The sequence below is a fragment of the Piliocolobus tephrosceles genome, chromosome 14 (assembly GCF_002776525.5).
Source record: "Piliocolobus tephrosceles isolate RC106 chromosome 14, ASM277652v3, whole genome shotgun sequence".
Taxonomy (NCBI): domain Eukaryota; kingdom Metazoa; phylum Chordata; class Mammalia; order Primates; family Cercopithecidae; genus Piliocolobus; species Piliocolobus tephrosceles.
The window spans coordinates 108,474,953-108,492,873 of NC_045447.1; the positions used below are offsets into that span (position 1 = coordinate 108,474,953).

Genomic DNA, 17,921 nt, shown 5'->3' on the forward strand with positions numbered 1-17,921 from the left:
GTTATTTCCCTGTCCACACCGTGCGTCTCTGTGGACAAGCGTTATTTGCATTATTATCAACGTTCTGCAGGTTAACTTCTGTCACTACACAGCTGTAAAGTAACCCAGTCCAAGATGATGGTTTACAGTCCTGTAATGTCAGCTGATCTTTCCACATCCAGTAATCTCTTTTGCCCATTTCAAAGACCGCCCTCAATTTTTTTCCTACAGTAGGTGGTTCAGCTTTACTGCTGATGAGTTGCATATATTCTGGATTCAATGAGGTACTGAGCAAGCACTTCGTCCAGTTCTGGGTTGCACAATAACTAGAATTAAATATAATTAAAGTTCTTAAATCTCATCAGGATTTTGCTTTAGCTCATGCCTTTGTGAGTGTGATATTTTGCCTCTGCCGTTAAAATGTTGTAGTTGTTAACAAGAGATCATCTTCATACTCAAATGTGTTTAAAATAACATCTACGTTGTGGGCAATTAATTTAATAACTTCTCATTAAAATATAGATTCCACTGTATCTGATTTTCTTGTGCATAAACTATGGCCAAAGGCCAAATGCAACCTAATAGAAAACAAAAAGGAAACAAATGTGGATGATAGACATGAAAACAATTACACAAAGATCTGCTTTTATTTGTCAAAAGATATTCTTAAAGAGCGTACTTTTTGCAGTTATAAAAAGAACATATCAAAGATTTTGTTTAACTCATTAGTTTATGAGGGAATCAGTAAGATGTTACAACAGGTTTAAAGAATCAAAGATAATAAGCAGTAAGCTGCAATGATTTTGTGCATCGTGTAAAACTGGCTTATTCCATGGGATGGGGTAGAGGAACCAGGAAGAAGATCAATTGTATTTCTACCAGACGAAATTCATTTGCATGTCTGTGGACAATAATCATTTGCCTGCTTTCGATATTCTACAATTCACAGGATGATAAAAGTATTCAAAGAAGGGGCCAAGCATGGTGGCTGACGCCTGTAATCCCAGAACTTTGGGAGGCCGAGGTGAGCAGATCACAAGGTCAGGAGATCGAGACCATCCTGGCTAACATGGTGAAACCCCATCTCTACTAAAAATACAAAAACTTAGCCAGGCGTGGTGGTGGGCGCCTGTAGTCCCAGCTACTCAGGAGGCTGAGGCAGGGGAATGGCGTGAACCCGGGAGGCAGAGCTTGCAGTGAGCTGAGACCGCACTCCAGCCTGGGTGACAGAGCGAGACTCCATCTCACACACACACACACAAAAAAAAAAAAAAAAAAAAAAAATTCAAAGAAGGTAAAAGGCACAGAGACCTGCCGAATCATATAATCCTCGAGGCTGTGTTTAGACAGTGCCTAGTTTTACATTGAAGACATCCAGATTCTTGGTTGATTTTAAAGAATAATTTATTTTCTTATACTTTATTATTACTTCTGCTTGTTTCATACATCACTGAAGGTTAAAATGGAAAGCTAAAATTTTAATGTTAATTTTTAATTTTTAAGAAGTACTACATTTGAAATGCTAATAATATACTAACTTCACATAAATGCATGTTAGGAAGAAAAATAAATCAAGCACAGTCATTTTGATAATTTACAGGTTTCCTAAGACTATCAAGTAAAATGCTACCTTTATAGGAAAATTTCTATTAGTCTAAAGTTTATTATGCTATATGTAACTTCTGAAATAGTTTTGATCTTCATGTAATTTTAAACTTCAGTGCAATGTTAATTTAATAGGCCTCATGAAGCTAATCTTATTTTTAGACCATTTATTGGCATGTATCTTTGACATATTACCAAGTAAAAGAAAACACAGAACACCTCTAATGATTTTAAATACCTTAACATTTAAATTTACCATCAAAGACAATTCATTATGTTACCAAATTATTTCACAAGATTAATTTCATAATTACTACTAAGAATCATAAAATAATATGGATGTGAATGTAAATATATAAAAATACTGTACATATATAAAGTACACCTCCAGTTCTTTCGTAAGCATTTTTTATCAAATATTAAATAGGTTTTATTTTATTTTATTTTATTATTTTATTTTATTTTTTTGAGACAGCGTCTCATTCTGTCACCCAGGCTGGAGTACAATGGTGTGATCTCAGCTCACTGCAACCTCCGCCTCCCGAGTTCAAGTGATTCTTGTGCCTCAGCTTCTGAAGTGACTGGGACTATAGGCACATGCCACCACACCAAGCTAATTTTTTGTTTTTTAGTAGAGATGGGATTTCACCATGTTAGCCAGGCTGGTCTTGAACTCCCAACCTCAGGTGATCCGCCCGCCTCAGCCTCCCCAACTGCTGGGATTACAGGCATGAGCCACCATGTCCACCAAATAATAACTTCTAAAAGACAGTATAATTATATCTATAATCATAATGTGTTAGTTCAGAAACACATGAATGTATGTTAAAGATTTTAATTAATCAGTGAAGAAACCAGTAAGATGTTACAGTCAGTTCAGAGGAGAATTCAAAGTACTACACATACAAGCATATAAGAAATGCCAAAATGAATTACAGACAGATATGAAATGGTTCAGTAACCAACTGCACCCCCCCAGGCACAAGTCATTTGCATTTCTATGGGTACAAGTCATTTTGCATTACTATCAGTTTTCTATAATTTACAGGGCTGTAAAATAGCTCAGACAGTGAAAGCAGGATTTACCGTAATTAATGGGTGCAGCAAGCCAGACATCCAGTGATCTTCCCCCCATTTCAAATCCTGTTGCATCCCATAAGTATGTACAATTATTATGTGTCAACTTTTTCTAAGAAAAGCTTTTCACAATCATTCTTGACATTTTTTATCAACTCACTTTCTTGATTCTTGTAAAATATTTTTGTTAGATTCAGCGAAGCAAGTAAGTTTTGCATTTAAAGATTGAACCAAACTGTGTTGTTTTTATCCCATTGTAAAGGCTTCTAATGTATATATTTGATAATTCTAGTTACTTTAAGCATATTATCAGAATTTATTATAGTGATTCTTCAGAAAGAGTAATATTTTTATTCATGTATTATTGTCATAATAAATGAAATTTTTAAATTAAAGATAGGTGGTTAATTTTTTTTCAGTGATACATCAGCATGTAAATACCACTCTTCTCTGACTTATTCAGTGATCTGAATCAAATTGTTTTCAAGTGTTTACAGAGCTCATAATTTAGAGTTGTCTCTGACTGATTTTCCTCCAGGTGCTGGATTAAATGATGGGCAGTGGCACTCTGTGTCCTTATCTGCTAAATGGAGCCATATGAATGTGGTGGTGGACGATGACACCGCTGTTCAGCCCCTGTTGGCTGTGCTCATTGATTCAGGTGACACCTATTATTTTGGAGGTAAGAGAACGCAATTGAATGACATTGGCAGTGGAACCACTTTTTATTTATCTTTATTGCTTTGCATTTTGAGTCTCTAGTCAAATTTAAACCAAGTTAATACTGAGAAATGATTTATCTCTAGCCATGAAATTAGTACTTTTTGAGTTTGTAAAAAACAGGAAACATTTAATCAATTTTTCTTCCCAATACAAAAATAAGTATCTGCAGAAAGTTTACTTCCTGTTTAAATAACTTGATATTTTCATCTAACATTAAAAGAAAATATATTTGAGCTATACGTAGTAAATAAGTGGAAACTTTCAAATGTCAATATCATAATCATATCTCTACAACAGATAAATCCATTTATACTTCTAACAGTTAACTTGTAAAAACAAAACAAATCATATTGTCTAAAGTCATTGGCTTACATAAAATATTACTTATATATTTAAGTCTATATCTAAATATATACTATTGAATCATTAGTACACAGCTCAGTTTATAAATAGATAGATGCATAAATATTTTTTACATGGAGGAGTAATGGGAAATATACTGATTTTGAAGTACTTTCAAAACATTGACAATAATAAATATTAATTAATAGGAGACAAGCATATTAAATGAATCCAGTATAATTGGTGTTACACTGGTACAAAGTACTGAATGTTTGCTTCCTCCCACCCAGATTCAGATGTTGAAATCCTGAGCCCCAAAGTCATGGTGTCAGGAGGCTTTGGAGGGTAATTAAGTCAGGAGGGTGGAGCCCTCATGAATGGAATTAGTGCCCTTACAAGAGAGGCCCAAGAGAGCTCCCTTGCCTCTCCTGCCATGGGAAGTTCTAAGGAGAAGACTGTGGTCTATGAAGCAGATACTGCATCTGCTTTGCCTCAGACTTAAGACTTTCCAGCATCCAGAACTGACAGAAATAACTGTTTGTTGTGTAGGCCGCTCTGTTCATGGGATTCTGCCCAAACTGACTATGAGAACTCATCAGCTAAAGAAATGGAAACAAGTGGATCTTTTGATTATAAAGGAAGTTTGGATTTTTTTTAAATTAAAAGAACCACTAGGAATAACAGCAAAACCCTGCTATGTATTCTAGAATGCTCCTGTGAGCCCAAAGATGAGGCTTATATATCTGGAAATCACAGTTAAGAGAAATAATCATGTGAGAAAACTTGTCACATGGGGGCATGGATGCCTGTACATTAAAGCATTCTGTTATCATCCCATATCACCACATATATGATAAGAAAACTTATTCTCAAGTAAGAAAGTTTTCAACTAGGTAAGAAATTCCATGCTGGACACAGATATAGAGAGCCACTTTGCACTGTACCTAAACACTGAGGTGTTACGGAGGTAACTTAATTACTTATAATTCTTACTGGAAAGGTAAATATATTCAACCTTTCTTAGTAATAAAAATTGTATGTAAACAGAAATACAGATCTAGTAATAGAAGACTTGCTATTTACATACAGTCCTATACATTGCATTTTACCTCATCAGTATTTGTGTTTCACAAAGAATATGTACTTTTTCAAATAAACAGTCACAGACATTCAAAGACTTCACTGAGCTGTCCTCTGGCACACAGTGTGTATTTAAATTGTTCAACAAAATTAAAATGGCCTGAGGAATCTCTGACCAGACAAAGCCTTGTAAGTGGCCTTAACTTTGCTTGATTTACCAGTATAAGCAAAACTTTTAACTTGAGTTATTTCTTGTAAATGGCTTTAAAAAAAAAAAAAGTCAAACTTAAGGCTAACCAATCAGAAGCCACCAGTTAACATATAACTAGAGACTTTCCAGCAGGATCAACCAAGTAAGGCAATTGTATAACTACAACCAGTGAAAAATCTGCTCCTATATTTACCTTACAGAAGCTGGCCCTTTCCGTTCCCTTGAAAGGGTCCCTGAACCAGTTCCCGTTGGAAGCTGCTTCAGCAGTGATTGATGAATCACTGTTAGCTCAAATCAACTTTTGTGCCTCCATTACTTTTTATTAATGGATAAATTTATATCTCTAGTTGGATGCTTTTTCCTCTAAGCAGACACATAGTAAACCTGAAGAGCTTAAGATTTTTATTTTTTTTATTTATGAATTTATTTTTTTGAGACAGAGTCTCACTCTGTCGCCCAGGCTGGGGTGCAGTGGCACAATCTCGGCTCACTGCGAGCTCTGCCTCCCGGGTTCACGCCGTTCTCCTGCCTCAGCCTCCCGAGTAGCTGGGATTACAGGAGCCCGCCACCACACCCGGCTAATTTTTTGTATTTTTAGTAGAGATGGGGTTTTCACCATGTTAGTCAGGATGGTCTCAATCTCCTGACCTTGCGATCCACCCGCGTCGGCCTCCCAAAGTTCAGGGATTACGGGCGTGAGCCACTGCACCAGGTCAAGATTTTTAAAATTAGTTAATGCCTTGATTTATCTTGAGTGGATGATAACATAAGGAGTCCTCAGAAAAATGTAGCCATGCCTGCCAACCTTTTCAGAAGAGCGAAGTTAGCTTAAGGAATAATCACTGGTCCAAGGTTGTCAGTGATCTGAGAAATTCCATGTGCTGAGGATGATGCCATATTAAGGGTTTCCAAGTATGAGTACCAAGATACCTCCTATACCTGCTCTCAGCCATATGTGGTATAGACAATCATCTCAACAAAATTTTTCCAAACCAAGTAGAGAAAAACAGTAAACAGAGCAGAGATTTTTTTTATTGGGATGGGACTAAAATCTGTCCCTCCTTTAGGATGAGGGCTCAAATCTGCATGACAGAAACAGATGACAGAGTTTGATCCACACTACTTTGTTTTCACAACTGCTAGGCCAGATGGAATAGGTCCAGAAAGAAACTACGGAAATAAGCAATAGAAAATCTCAAACATTATAGTCTTTGACAATGTATATTCATATATTTTCCCATTTCCTTCAGAAAATACGTGATGCTTCTCTTTTTTTTAAACTTATTTTAGGTTCAGAGGTATACATGTGCAGGTTTGTTACACAGGTAAAGTGCATGTAATGGGGGCTCAGTGCACAGATTATTTCATCACCCAGGTAGTGAGCATAGTACCCAGTAGGTAGTTTTTCGATCCTCACCCTCCTCCCATCCTCCACCCTCAAGTAGGTTGTGGTGTCTATTTTTCCCTGCTTTGTGTCCATGTGTGCTCAATATTAAGCTCTCACTCGTAAGTCAGAATACATGGTATTTGGTTTTCTGTTCCTGTGTTAGTTCACTTTGGATAATGGCCTCCAGCTCCATCCATGTTGCTACAAAGGACATTATCTCATCCTTTTTTATGGCTACATAGTATTCCATGGTATATATGTACCACATTTTCTTTATGCTACCGTTGATGGGTATTTAGGTTGATTCTATGTCATTGCTATTGTGAACGAACATACACATCTATGTGTCTTTAAGGTAGAAGGATTATTACTTCTTTGGGTGTGTACTCAATGGGGTTGCTGGGTCGAGTGGTAGCTCTGCTTTAAGTTCTTTGAGAAATCACCAAACTGCTTGCTGCAATGGCTGAGCTAATGTATAACCCCCCAGCAGTGTATAAGCACTCCCTTTTCTCCACAGCTTTACCGGCACCTGTTATTTTTTGCCTTTTAAATAATAGCCATTCTGACTGGTGTGAGATGGCATCTCATTGTGGTTTTGATCTGCATTTATCTTATGACTAATGATGCTGAGGAGTTTTTCATATGCTTGTTGGCCACATGTATGTCTTTTGGAAAATGTCTGTTCACATCCTTTGCCCGTTTTTTGATGGGGTAGTTTTTTTTTTCTTACTTGTTAAATTAAGTTCCTTACAGATTCCAGATATTGGACCTTTGTCAGATGTATAATTTGTGAATATTTTCTTCCAGTAGGTTGTCTGTTTACTCTGTTGATAGTTTCTTTTGCTGTGCAGAAGCCCTTTCATTTAATTAGGTCCCATTTGTCAACTTTTGTTTTTGTTGCAATTGCTTTCGGTGTCTTTGTCATTAAATCTTTGCTATGTCCTATGTCCAAAATGCTATTTCCTGTATTTCCTAGGTTATCTTCCAGAGTTTTTATAGTTATAGGCTTTACTTTTTTTTTTTTTTTTTTTTTTTTGGGACAGGGTCTCACCTGTTGCTCAGGCTGGAGTGCAATGGCACGATGCAGCCTCAACCTTCTAGGCTTAAGAGATTCCCCTGCCTCAGCCTCCTGATTAGCCAGGACTACAGGTGCGTGCCACCAGACTCAGCTAATAATAATAATTATCATTATTATTTGTAGAGATGAGGTCTTGCTATGTTGCCAGGCTTGTCTCAAACTCTGAGACTCAAGCTGTCCTCCCACCTCGCCCTCCCAAAGTGTTGGGATTATAGGCATGAGCCACTGCACCTGACAGGTTTTACATTTTACTCTTTAATCCATCTTGAGTTGATTTTTGTATGTGGTGTAAGGAAGGGATCCAGGAACTGCTTATGGTTAGCCAGTTATCCCAGCACCATTTATTTAATAGGGAGTCCTTTTCCTATTGCATGTTTTTGTTGACTTTGTCAAAGATCAAATGGTTGTAAGTTTGTGGCACTATTTCTGGGCTCTCTATTTGGTTCCATTGGTCTGTGTGTCTGTTTTTGTACCAGTACTATGTTATTTTGGTTACTATAGCCTTGTAGTAGAGGTTGAAGTTGGGTTATGTAATGCCTCCAGTTTTGTTCTTTTTGTCTTGGATTCCCTTGGCTATTCAGGCTCTTTTTTGGTTCTATATTAATTTTAAAATAGTTTTTACTGGTTCTGTGAAGAATGCCGTTGGTAATTGGATAGGAATAGCATTGAATCTATAAAGTGCTTTGGGCAGTGTGGCCCAATATGGTTAAAAACCGTATTTATTATTCCTATCCATGATTATGGAATGTTTTTCCATTTGTATGTCATCTATGATTTCTTTGAGCAGTGTTTTGTAATTCTTATTGTAGAGATCATTCACCTCCCCGGTTAGCTGTATTCCTAGGTATTTTATTCTTTTCATGATAATTCCGAATAGGATTACATTCTTGATTTGGCTCTCAGCTTGCATGTTGTTGGTATATAGGAATGCTACTAATATTTGTACATTAATTTTGTATCCTGAAACTTTACTGAGATTATCAAATCAAGAAGCTTTTGGGCAGAGATGTTGGGGTTTTGTAGGTATAGAATCATATAATCTGCAAACAGGGACAGTTTGACCTCCTCTCCTCCTATTTAGATGCCTTTTATTTCTTTCTCTTGCCTGATTGCTCTGGCTAGGACATCCAGTACTATGTTGGGTAGGAATAATGAGAGAGGGTATCCCGTCTTGTCCCAGTTTTCAAGGGGAACGCTTCACATCTTTGCCCATTCAGTATGATGCTGGCTGTGGGTCTGTCATAGGTGGCTCTTATTATGTTGAAGTATGTTCCTCCAATGCCTCGCTTGTTGAGGGTTTTTAACATGAAGGGATGTTGAGAAAATACCTGATGCTTCTCTAGAGACAAATATATGAAAGCAAACAACATTTCATGAAGGAATGAGGAATATTTTGTGGCAGCAAGAATGACTCTCCAAGATGCCCTAATCCCTGAAAACTGTGAATCTGTTACATCACATAAGGGATTTTGCAGATGTAATTAAGGTTGCAGATTTTAAGACAGGAGATGATCGTGATTCATGCAGTGGGCTCAGTGTAATCACATGAGCACCTAAGAGATTTTGACTCTGGTTGGAGGCAGAAGAGACACAGAAGAGAGGTGTGGGTGAGGGGAAGCCAGAGGAACTGGAAGCAGGAGAATGTCTCTCTGCAGCATTGCTGGTTTAGAAAATGAACAGGGCACCATGAAGAGCGAGGCAGGCAGCCTGACGCTGCTGAGCGGCCCCAACTACCAGCTGGTGATGAACTGGGACCTCACTCCTACAACTACAAGAAGATGAATTCTGCTCTAACCTGCCTTTGCTTGGACACACATTCTCCCCTAGAGCCTTCATAAAGAGCCCAAGAGCACCTTGATTTTGTCCTTGTAAGACTGGAAGCAAGGTCATCAGTCCAGCCCTCGCACACTTCTAAAGTGAGAGATAGTAAGAGAATGTTGTAGTGATTTGTTACAGTGATGGTGAAAAGCTGATACACATTCTAGCCTCCATCACATCCATTTACAGACATTCCCATTCAGTTCTGAACCCTTGGACAATGGCCAAAAAAAAAGGTGGGGGGGAGTTTTCTCAAACACACCCTGAGAATATATATGGCCCTGAAAAAGAGAGAGAGAGAGCGAGAGCGAGAGAGAGAGATGGCCAGGCGCAGTGGCTCACACCTGTAATCCCAGCACTTTGGGAGGCTGAGGCAGACGGATCACCTGAGGTCAGGAGTTAAAGACAAGCCCGGCCAACATGGTGAAACCCTGTCACTACAAAAATACAAAAAGAAAAAATTAGCCAGGCATGATGGCAGGTGCCTGTAATCCTAGCTACTTGGTAGGCTGAGGCAGGAGAATCACTTGAAAAACTAAACTAAAAAATATATATATACACACACAAAGAGAATAGTTTCAGCAGTCAAACAGCCAACACAGTTTCTGTGTTTTGTTTTGTTTTGTTTGGATTGTGTATGGCCTTGGTGCTAAAGTAACATACATGATCATGAACCATATAGGGATAGGGACACAGTGACAGAAAGGGGAAGGCTGATCCATGATCATACATGCAGACATGCATACACTATGGATTCCAAAGTCCCCTTTGACCTAAAAGTATGAGAAGAGCCCATAACCCGTTTGAAATAGATACTCAGCAACCACAACCCAAATTGTATATACATAAGTAAAGTAAGTAAAGTTGTCCTTATTTCAGAGATGACATTATGAATTGAATTGTTTTCCCTCAAATTCATATGAACCCCAGAATGTGACCTTGTTTGGAAACAGGATCTTTGCAGAGGTAATCGAGTTAAAATGAGATCATTAAGGTGAGCCCCGATCCAGTATGACCAGTGTCCTTATAAAAAAGGGAAATGTCGGTGCAGAGACACACACAGAGGGAAGACGCTGGGACAACACACAGGGAATGGCCTTGGGAGGACAGAGACCTACAGTGTTACACCTGCAAGGCCAGAGCTGCTTACTGGGTTCCTCCCTGACCCCACCTCCCACCTGGGGCTGAGCTTGACCCAGGCCTTACCACCCACTACTGCTACTGTGCCATAAGTCCCTTTTTAAAGAAATTTAAAATAATTTATTTGACAAATAATTCTGTATATTCAAGGTATATTATGTGATGCTTTGACATAGATATACACTGTTCTGATTACCACAGTCAAGTTAATTAACACACCCGGCACACCACACATAGTTACCATGTTGGTGGCAGAGGGGAGTGAAGACATGTAAAATCTACTCTCTTTCCAAATTCCAGGTAAATAAAACAGTATCATTCCCTATAGTCACCATGCTGGATCCCTTTTGTTTCAGAGGGTTGTTGAAAAAAGACTGCGAATTAAGGACTGAAATGCATGTCTTCCAGATAGGCCTAAATGAAGGATCACACTCGGGAACCAGTTTTAAATAGACCACCCTTTATGGAGCTTCCCTTCATCACCGTGCCCAGTGGAATTGTAACAATGCTAAATGAGTGCCGTTACCTTTTTCACTGCTTTATGTGCTGGTTTTACTGCACCACACAGGTGTCCCCGGAGCCTTGGCTCCTCTGGAGCATCTTACTGATGTGCCACTGCCTCACAAAGAAAGGCCATGTTTTGCCCAAAGTGACTAATAGTTTAACTCAGTCGGTTATTTCAGCTTATTTTTATTGCCCAGTAATGATGCGGTGAAACATTTTACTAAGTCGGGGAGCACATCAGCCTTTCCTAGACAATGATAAACAGATTATTTGCCAGCTCAGTCAGTGATTGAGTAGAACCAAGAGACACTGCAGCCTAAGAGAGGGCAGTCAGAGTGGGAGGTCACAGAAGGGTGCAATAAATCTTCTCCCCAGAAATGTCATTTAACTGTAAATAATAAGATACATTTGCTAATCAGCGCTTGAGGTGCTTCCTGAGAGTATTAGTATAGTTTTGTATCTTACTATTTTTTTTTCCAGAATCCTTTTAAAATTATGTTGGAGACAGCACAATATGAAAGTAAAAGTCATCCCTAAAATTGGCTGTCAGCATGGAAATTATAAATCTTATTTTCTAAACTCCGGCAGTCCTTCAGAGCAAACTTTCCACAGAGCAACTGTGAAAACAGACAATGTCAATCTGCAAAGTTTCTGATTGTTTTCTTTCCTCACATTGCGAGGTGTGCATATGTGCCCAAAATTGTATTAAAACATTTGCTATAGATGACAGATTTTATAAGAAAAAACAAGCCAGTATATCTAAGACCTGTCATTTCAAAAGTAAAATATTTAGGAAACACTAAAAGGGATAAGAATGAAAGTACCATTCATTTTTTAAGTGATACTAAATAAAGTTGATTACAGAAAATGATTTATCAAAGTATAAATATAGTATCCCCCTTATGGTTGAAATTCTCCAGGTGAGATTTTATAACGTCCCATTATCCAAGAACACATTTCCATAAATATATACATGCTAATGTTAGAAATGCTTTTGAGTTATTTTTACTCATATCATAATTTTGTTCATTCTTAATGTGAAATAGATCATATATGTACAGTTAGAAAATATTACTAATAATTTTTTCAAAAGAATGTATATATTGTTACATGAATATACCACATTTTATCAGTTCTACTGCCCCATTTTGCTATTGTTAGGCAATTTTCATTTGGGCTTTTAGATTTGCTTTATAAAATTTAGGAGGGTGGTGTTTGTTTTGCTTTTTTTTTAGACACGGAGTCACTCTGTTGCCCAGGCTGGAGTGCAGTGGAGCAATCACAGCTCACTGCAGCCTCTGCCTCTCCAGGCTCAAGCACTTCTTCCACCTTAGCCTCCAGAGTAGTTAGGACTACAGGCCAGCGCCACCACACCCAGCTAATTTTTGTTGTTGTTGTTTTTCTTCATATTTTGTAGAGACAGAGTTTTGCCATGTTGTTCAGGCTGGTCTAAGGTGATCCACCCACCTCAGCCTCCCAAATTGCTGGAATTACAGGCATGAGCCACTATGCCTAGCCTAAAATTTAGTTTTTAAATATTCTTACATACCTAGTTTTTCCAGTGAATTTTGCACTCCTTGTGTGTGCTTTTGAAACTTTATTTACCCATCTGTATAGTAAACTTTGGGAAACACCAGCTCTAACCACCATGTTTAACAGCATAGGCTGGTTGTTAAATTTTACTGATGCATATGAACCCGAAATAGATCATTTCTTCACATAGAAACAGCCTTTGGTTCAGCTAGTAGTCATTACTCATTTTAGTTATTTAAAGACCCAAATTCTTCTTGAATGCTGTGCAGTGCATTGAAAGAGACTAATAAGCCCTTTTCTGTTTTCTTAGCAAATTTAATTCTTGGGACATTGCTGTTCATATGGTTTCCTGTGACACATAGCATCACTAAGAATCAAATAAGTGAAACTGAAAAGATTAAAACTAGTCCCTTAATCCAGTTTTAATAATGAGTTCGTTTTATTATGTTTCTTTTTCCTTTCCGTTTGTTTTATATTGGCCTGGAGAAAACAGGCTTGATGGATAAAATCCACAGTATTTTCTTCCTAACTAGCTTATATAGTTAGAATGGCCTGAATACGTACAGCTGCAGACACTAACTTCATTCCTACAGTATAATATCCACCAATGATTGAAACTAGTCAGCTGTGCATGTTATTTATTTATTGAAACGGATTTGGATTTTTGTACAATATTTAAAAGCCACAAAATGAAAAGGGATCAATCACTGTATACCTTGGAAGTCTTTCCAAGAGTCTCAGTATCCAACAGCCATGGAGGCTGTGACCTTTTTCCTTCTTTTCTTAGCCTGCTGGTCATTTAAGAGTCACCAGAGATGACTCATGCTCTAGTTCTTAAAATCAAACTTGTTCCACCAAGTCCAAGACCCTGAATTTGTCCAAATTGTAAAAGCATCCTCTTGCCACCTGTCCACCAAAACACCTTCTATTCAAGCGAACAACACCTTTAATTGCTGACTCAACTCTCAAATTCTAAAAATGTCTGTACTGCTTCTTCATCAGGGGCACCAAGAAGTTCACACATCACACAATTCCCAACTTTGCCATATTTTTCATGGCAAAATTGGAAAATACCGTGGACTTCATCCATCAAGCCTGTTTTCTCTTAACCAATATAAATTGACAATGGAAAAGAAAAACATAACAAAACGAACTCATTATTAAAACTAGATTAACTATACTCTTTTCAGTTTTACTTATTTTATCCTTAATGATGCTATGTCTCATAGGAAGCCATATGAACTGAAAAATATGTCATCACACATTCTTCCCTGGTTTCAACTTCCAACTTCCAAGTCTTCATCCACCTTCCCTGCACCAACTATGCCCCTTAGTAGGACCACGTTGGTAGGACTCAAGTATTTCAGTCAGTGGATTTGTACCTGATTCTTCAATGCATCTTTCTCCGCGGCGTCGCCCATGATGATCTTGCCGCCTGGTTCCGGTCTTCCCCACCGGAAAGGCGGCGCGCAGCCCCTACTGGTGCTCCCCGAGGCCCTGGCCTTCCCGGAAGCCACGCTTCTGCATGATGTTGTGCGCCACCGTTCCCACCACGTTAGAGAGGAAGGAGCTACTAGGCCGGTTTGGAGATCTCGGTCTGTCCTGTTCCTCCTTCACTGGAGGAGGAATGGCAGCTTTGGAAGAGCGTGACTGAGGTCTTGAATCCTCTTCATAAGGAAAACCTCGGGGTGACTCTTGTCTTTCTCTACCAGGGAAGTGGGTGGGGCAATGGCAGCTCCGCCCTACTTCTTTTCCTCCTCTCTCTTTCCTAATCTTTGTCTTCATCAGAATCTGGATCTGGTCGCCTTGATCAGAACCCCCTAGCTTTCTGCTTGTCTTTAGGTCTCTTTTTCCCTTTCTTCTATTTCCTGTCGTATGTGCTGTGTCTGTCATTCCTCTCTTTGGCGCTTCACTGCTTTCTCATAATCATAAGGAAACCTAGGATCATATTTGTCAGCTAAGGGAATCAGAACGTCCCCTGCAGAAACCCACTGGGAACAGCATCCTTCAGCCCAGCTGCTGCATGCCGTGGTGTGTCCCCAGTTTGCAGGTCATCTGAGGAGCTGCCTGGCCTTAGGACAGTGACTGGGGCAAGAGCTGCACTGTTTCTTTCTTTGGCTCTTTCCCTGAGTGAGCGCTGCCTTCCTCACCCGAAGCTGAGACTGCAGAAGTTTGATGTTTTGGGACTAGCCTTCTGCTTTTGAGTCACTGGTCTCCACTCCCAGGCCATCATATGGAGACATCTTTTTTTTTTTTTAATTTAATGTTGCCCTGCTGACTCTACCCATGGGTAACCAGGTTAATACGAACAAATGAAGAAGGAGAAGAAAAGGAGAAGGAAGAAGGAAGGAGAAGAAAACCCACCAATTTCCTGATGCCAAATAAATGGAAAATGTTATTTGTACCAAAGAAACCTTGAGAGAGACTTGGAACAAATCATGGGTGGATTTCTGGATCTCACTAGATTTATTTTAATAGAAAGTTTAGGCCAGGCACAGTGGCTCATGCCTGTAATCCCAGCACTTTGGGAGGCCGAGGCGGGTGTATCATCTGAGGTTAGCAGTTCAAGACCACCTGGCCAACATGGTGAAACCCTGTCTCTACTGAAAATACAAACATAACCTGGGCATGGTGGCAGGTGCCTGTAGTCCCAGCTACTGGGGAGGCTGAGGCAGGAGATTGACTTGAATGCAGGAGGTGGAGGTTGCAGTGAGCCAAGATCACGCCACTGCACTCCAGCCTGGCAACAGAGCAAGACTCCGTCTCAAAAGAAAGAAAGAAAGAAAGTTTAATTCGGAGATTCAGACTTATCTTCTATACTGTCATTTGTCCATTTCTTTTTTCTAGTCTGAGATTTCATCTTTTTGAAGTGTTTTTCAAGCAGCACCCTGTACAGTTGCAGACTGTGCATATAGCCTGCATTTTTTGCCTTCATGCCTGAAACAGAGATTGACTGAAGGTCAAATTCTTTTAAACTTACCTTTATGGAATCTTTCTGCTATTCAATGCCATACCTCCCTTCCATGATATTTAGAATACAAAATTGACTGTTGTATCGCCAGTCCTCACATCCTTCTTGTAGGAAGTTGCTAGTCCGAGAACTTGTGGCAACACTGCATTGAAGTCTGTCACTGCAGTAACACACAGTGACAATTTTCTTGTCAACCTCATATGCTTAGACAAATGAAAATAACTGGGCTAAAATTTTCATGGGTCTTAATATCTTTGTTTGATTTCATATCTGAAAACACGCAGTACTTTATGATTACAATTTGTCCTGAAAGTTTCTTAACTTTTTTTGGGGTCACCTGGATTTATTTTAGTTTTTTTTTTCTAACAGAGTTATTGAATTTATTTTCTTTAAGAATAACTTGGTGGGGTGTGGTGGCTCACGGCTGTAATCCCAGCACTTTGGGAGGCCGAGGCAGGCGGATCACGAGGTCAGGAGATCAAGACCATCCTGGCTAACACCTTGAAACGCCGTCTCTACTAAAAAAAAAAAAATAGCCGGGCCTGGTGGCGGACGCCTGTAGTCCCAGCTACTCAGGAGGCTGAAGCAGGAGGATGGTGTGGATCCGGGAAATGGAGCTTGCAGTGAGCCTAGATCGCACCACTGCACTCCAGCCTGGGTGACAGTGTGAGACTCCATCTCAAAAAAATAAATAAATAAATAAAATAACCTAAGTTATGTGTCAGGAAACACCACTTGGTGAAACGAAGATTAGCAGAACTGTTGATATTCCTATAATTCATTATTCGAAAATATTTATTGAATTAATAATCCTCCTAATTCTTAACCTAATGTGTTTATTTCTTAATGATTAGTGAGATGCAGTAGAATTATGCAAAGTTCACTCTCTTCAGGGTTCCCATTCTTCAGAAGGTTCTGCTGTACTATTTGAACTTATATTTCCTTTTTAAATATAAAAATATAAAAGATTTTAGTCTTCAAGCTTTTAAAAAATATGATGTTAAATGTTAAACTTCCAAGTCTCTGTGAGGTTATGTATAAAGTTTAGATAAACTAAAAGTCTTAAATATGAGGGAGGCTTTTACTTTAGCAATCTAAAGCAGAAAATATTAAACTGTTAAGGAGGTAAAGCTTCAGTTATTAAAATAGAAATCTAAACACAACATTTTTTTTTTTGGAGACTTTTAGGGAGGAAATAAGAGTTCAGGCATTGAGAGGTGCTTCACTGATTCCAGTAAGAGGAATCTTCATTGACTGTTTTTTGAAATTGTACTCATGATTAACAATATAAGGTCAAAGAGAGATCAGTCAATGAAAAACACAGAAGTACAAATTCTGTACTTCATTTTTTTCATTTTAATAAAGAAAGAACACTAAAGCAAACACAGTCCTCTGGTGATAAATATTGCTGTACATTTACTATAATCTTTGGAGAAAAGGATATTTGCATGGACTCAAAGCATCATGCCAAATATTAGGTTTAATACCTAATATTTGAATGATTGGGAAAGAAAATAAGAAATTATATCTCACAAGTTTGAAAGAAACAGTGCTTACAGAATCAACATAAGCCAGCTTTTTTAAAATAAGGCAAAGGATAAAATTTTTCTAAAGCTATAATTTCATAATGTGCAATTAAATTAATTATTAAATTTCTGTCATCATTGGCATTACACCATTATGAAATGAGGTGCCTCTTTCATATTTGTATGTTAAAATTAAGTATTCATTTAGATCAGAGGTAGACAAATCATGGTCCATGGCATATTATATAAGCCCAAATGAATAATTGCTTTGTATTTTTAAAGGGTTATAACAAGAAGGATATGCAGCAGAGACCAGGTGTGGCCCACAAAACTGAAAATGTTTACTATCTGGCGTTTTAGAGAAAACCTGTGCAGACTCCTGACTTAGACAAATGCCTTATAATTTTATTCTGAATTAATATGACTCTTTCTACAAACAGTTGTCTTTAAATAAAAAGACATCTTACAATTATTGTGTTCTCTTTCTTTAACTAGAGTGTGTACTTTCATCCTTTTCCTTATTTTTCAAACTTTGAATTAGAGTTCCATTATTAGGTTATATATTGTAACTCAGAGGTTGGCAGTAAGTTCAAGACACTGCTTTCCTATATGCTTGGACTGGTGTGGAATAATACTGCTTAAGTCAAAGTCAGGCACTCACCACTACTTCTTATAAGTATTGTTCTTGTTTCACAAAACAAGCCCAGATAGAAAAGGAAATGATGTCATAAGCATTGCCATTTGTAATTTAGGTGATATTAGCTGATGGTTGTGGTGAAACTTCTCATATTTAACTTCTAATATTGGAAATAATCAAATGTCTATTTTATTTCTTTCTATTCATGGAACATTACAGAGTGCAAATTTTTATCCTTATATACTCTAACAATGTGTTAGGTCCTGTTACTTTTTGTGGTGTTGTTAACATTAGAATTTAATCTTCGGTT

At 38.3% G+C, this 17,921-nt stretch overlaps 1 protein-coding gene and 1 pseudogene across 1 annotated transcript in view; one reads left to right on the forward strand and one right to left on the reverse strand.

The window, feature by feature from the left end:
- Positions 1-17,921, forward strand: part of LOC111528100 (contactin-associated protein-like 3) — a 100,051-nt gene that overhangs the window by 9,260 nt on the left and 72,870 nt on the right. The window contains exon 5 of the mRNA XM_031934086.1: positions 3,200-3,343. Within this exon, the coding sequence (XP_031789946.1) occupies positions 3,200-3,343 (144 nt within the window). The remainder of the gene's footprint in view (positions 1-3,199; positions 3,344-17,921) is intronic.
- On the reverse strand, positions 13,318-14,720 carry LOC111528101 (annotated as a pseudogene).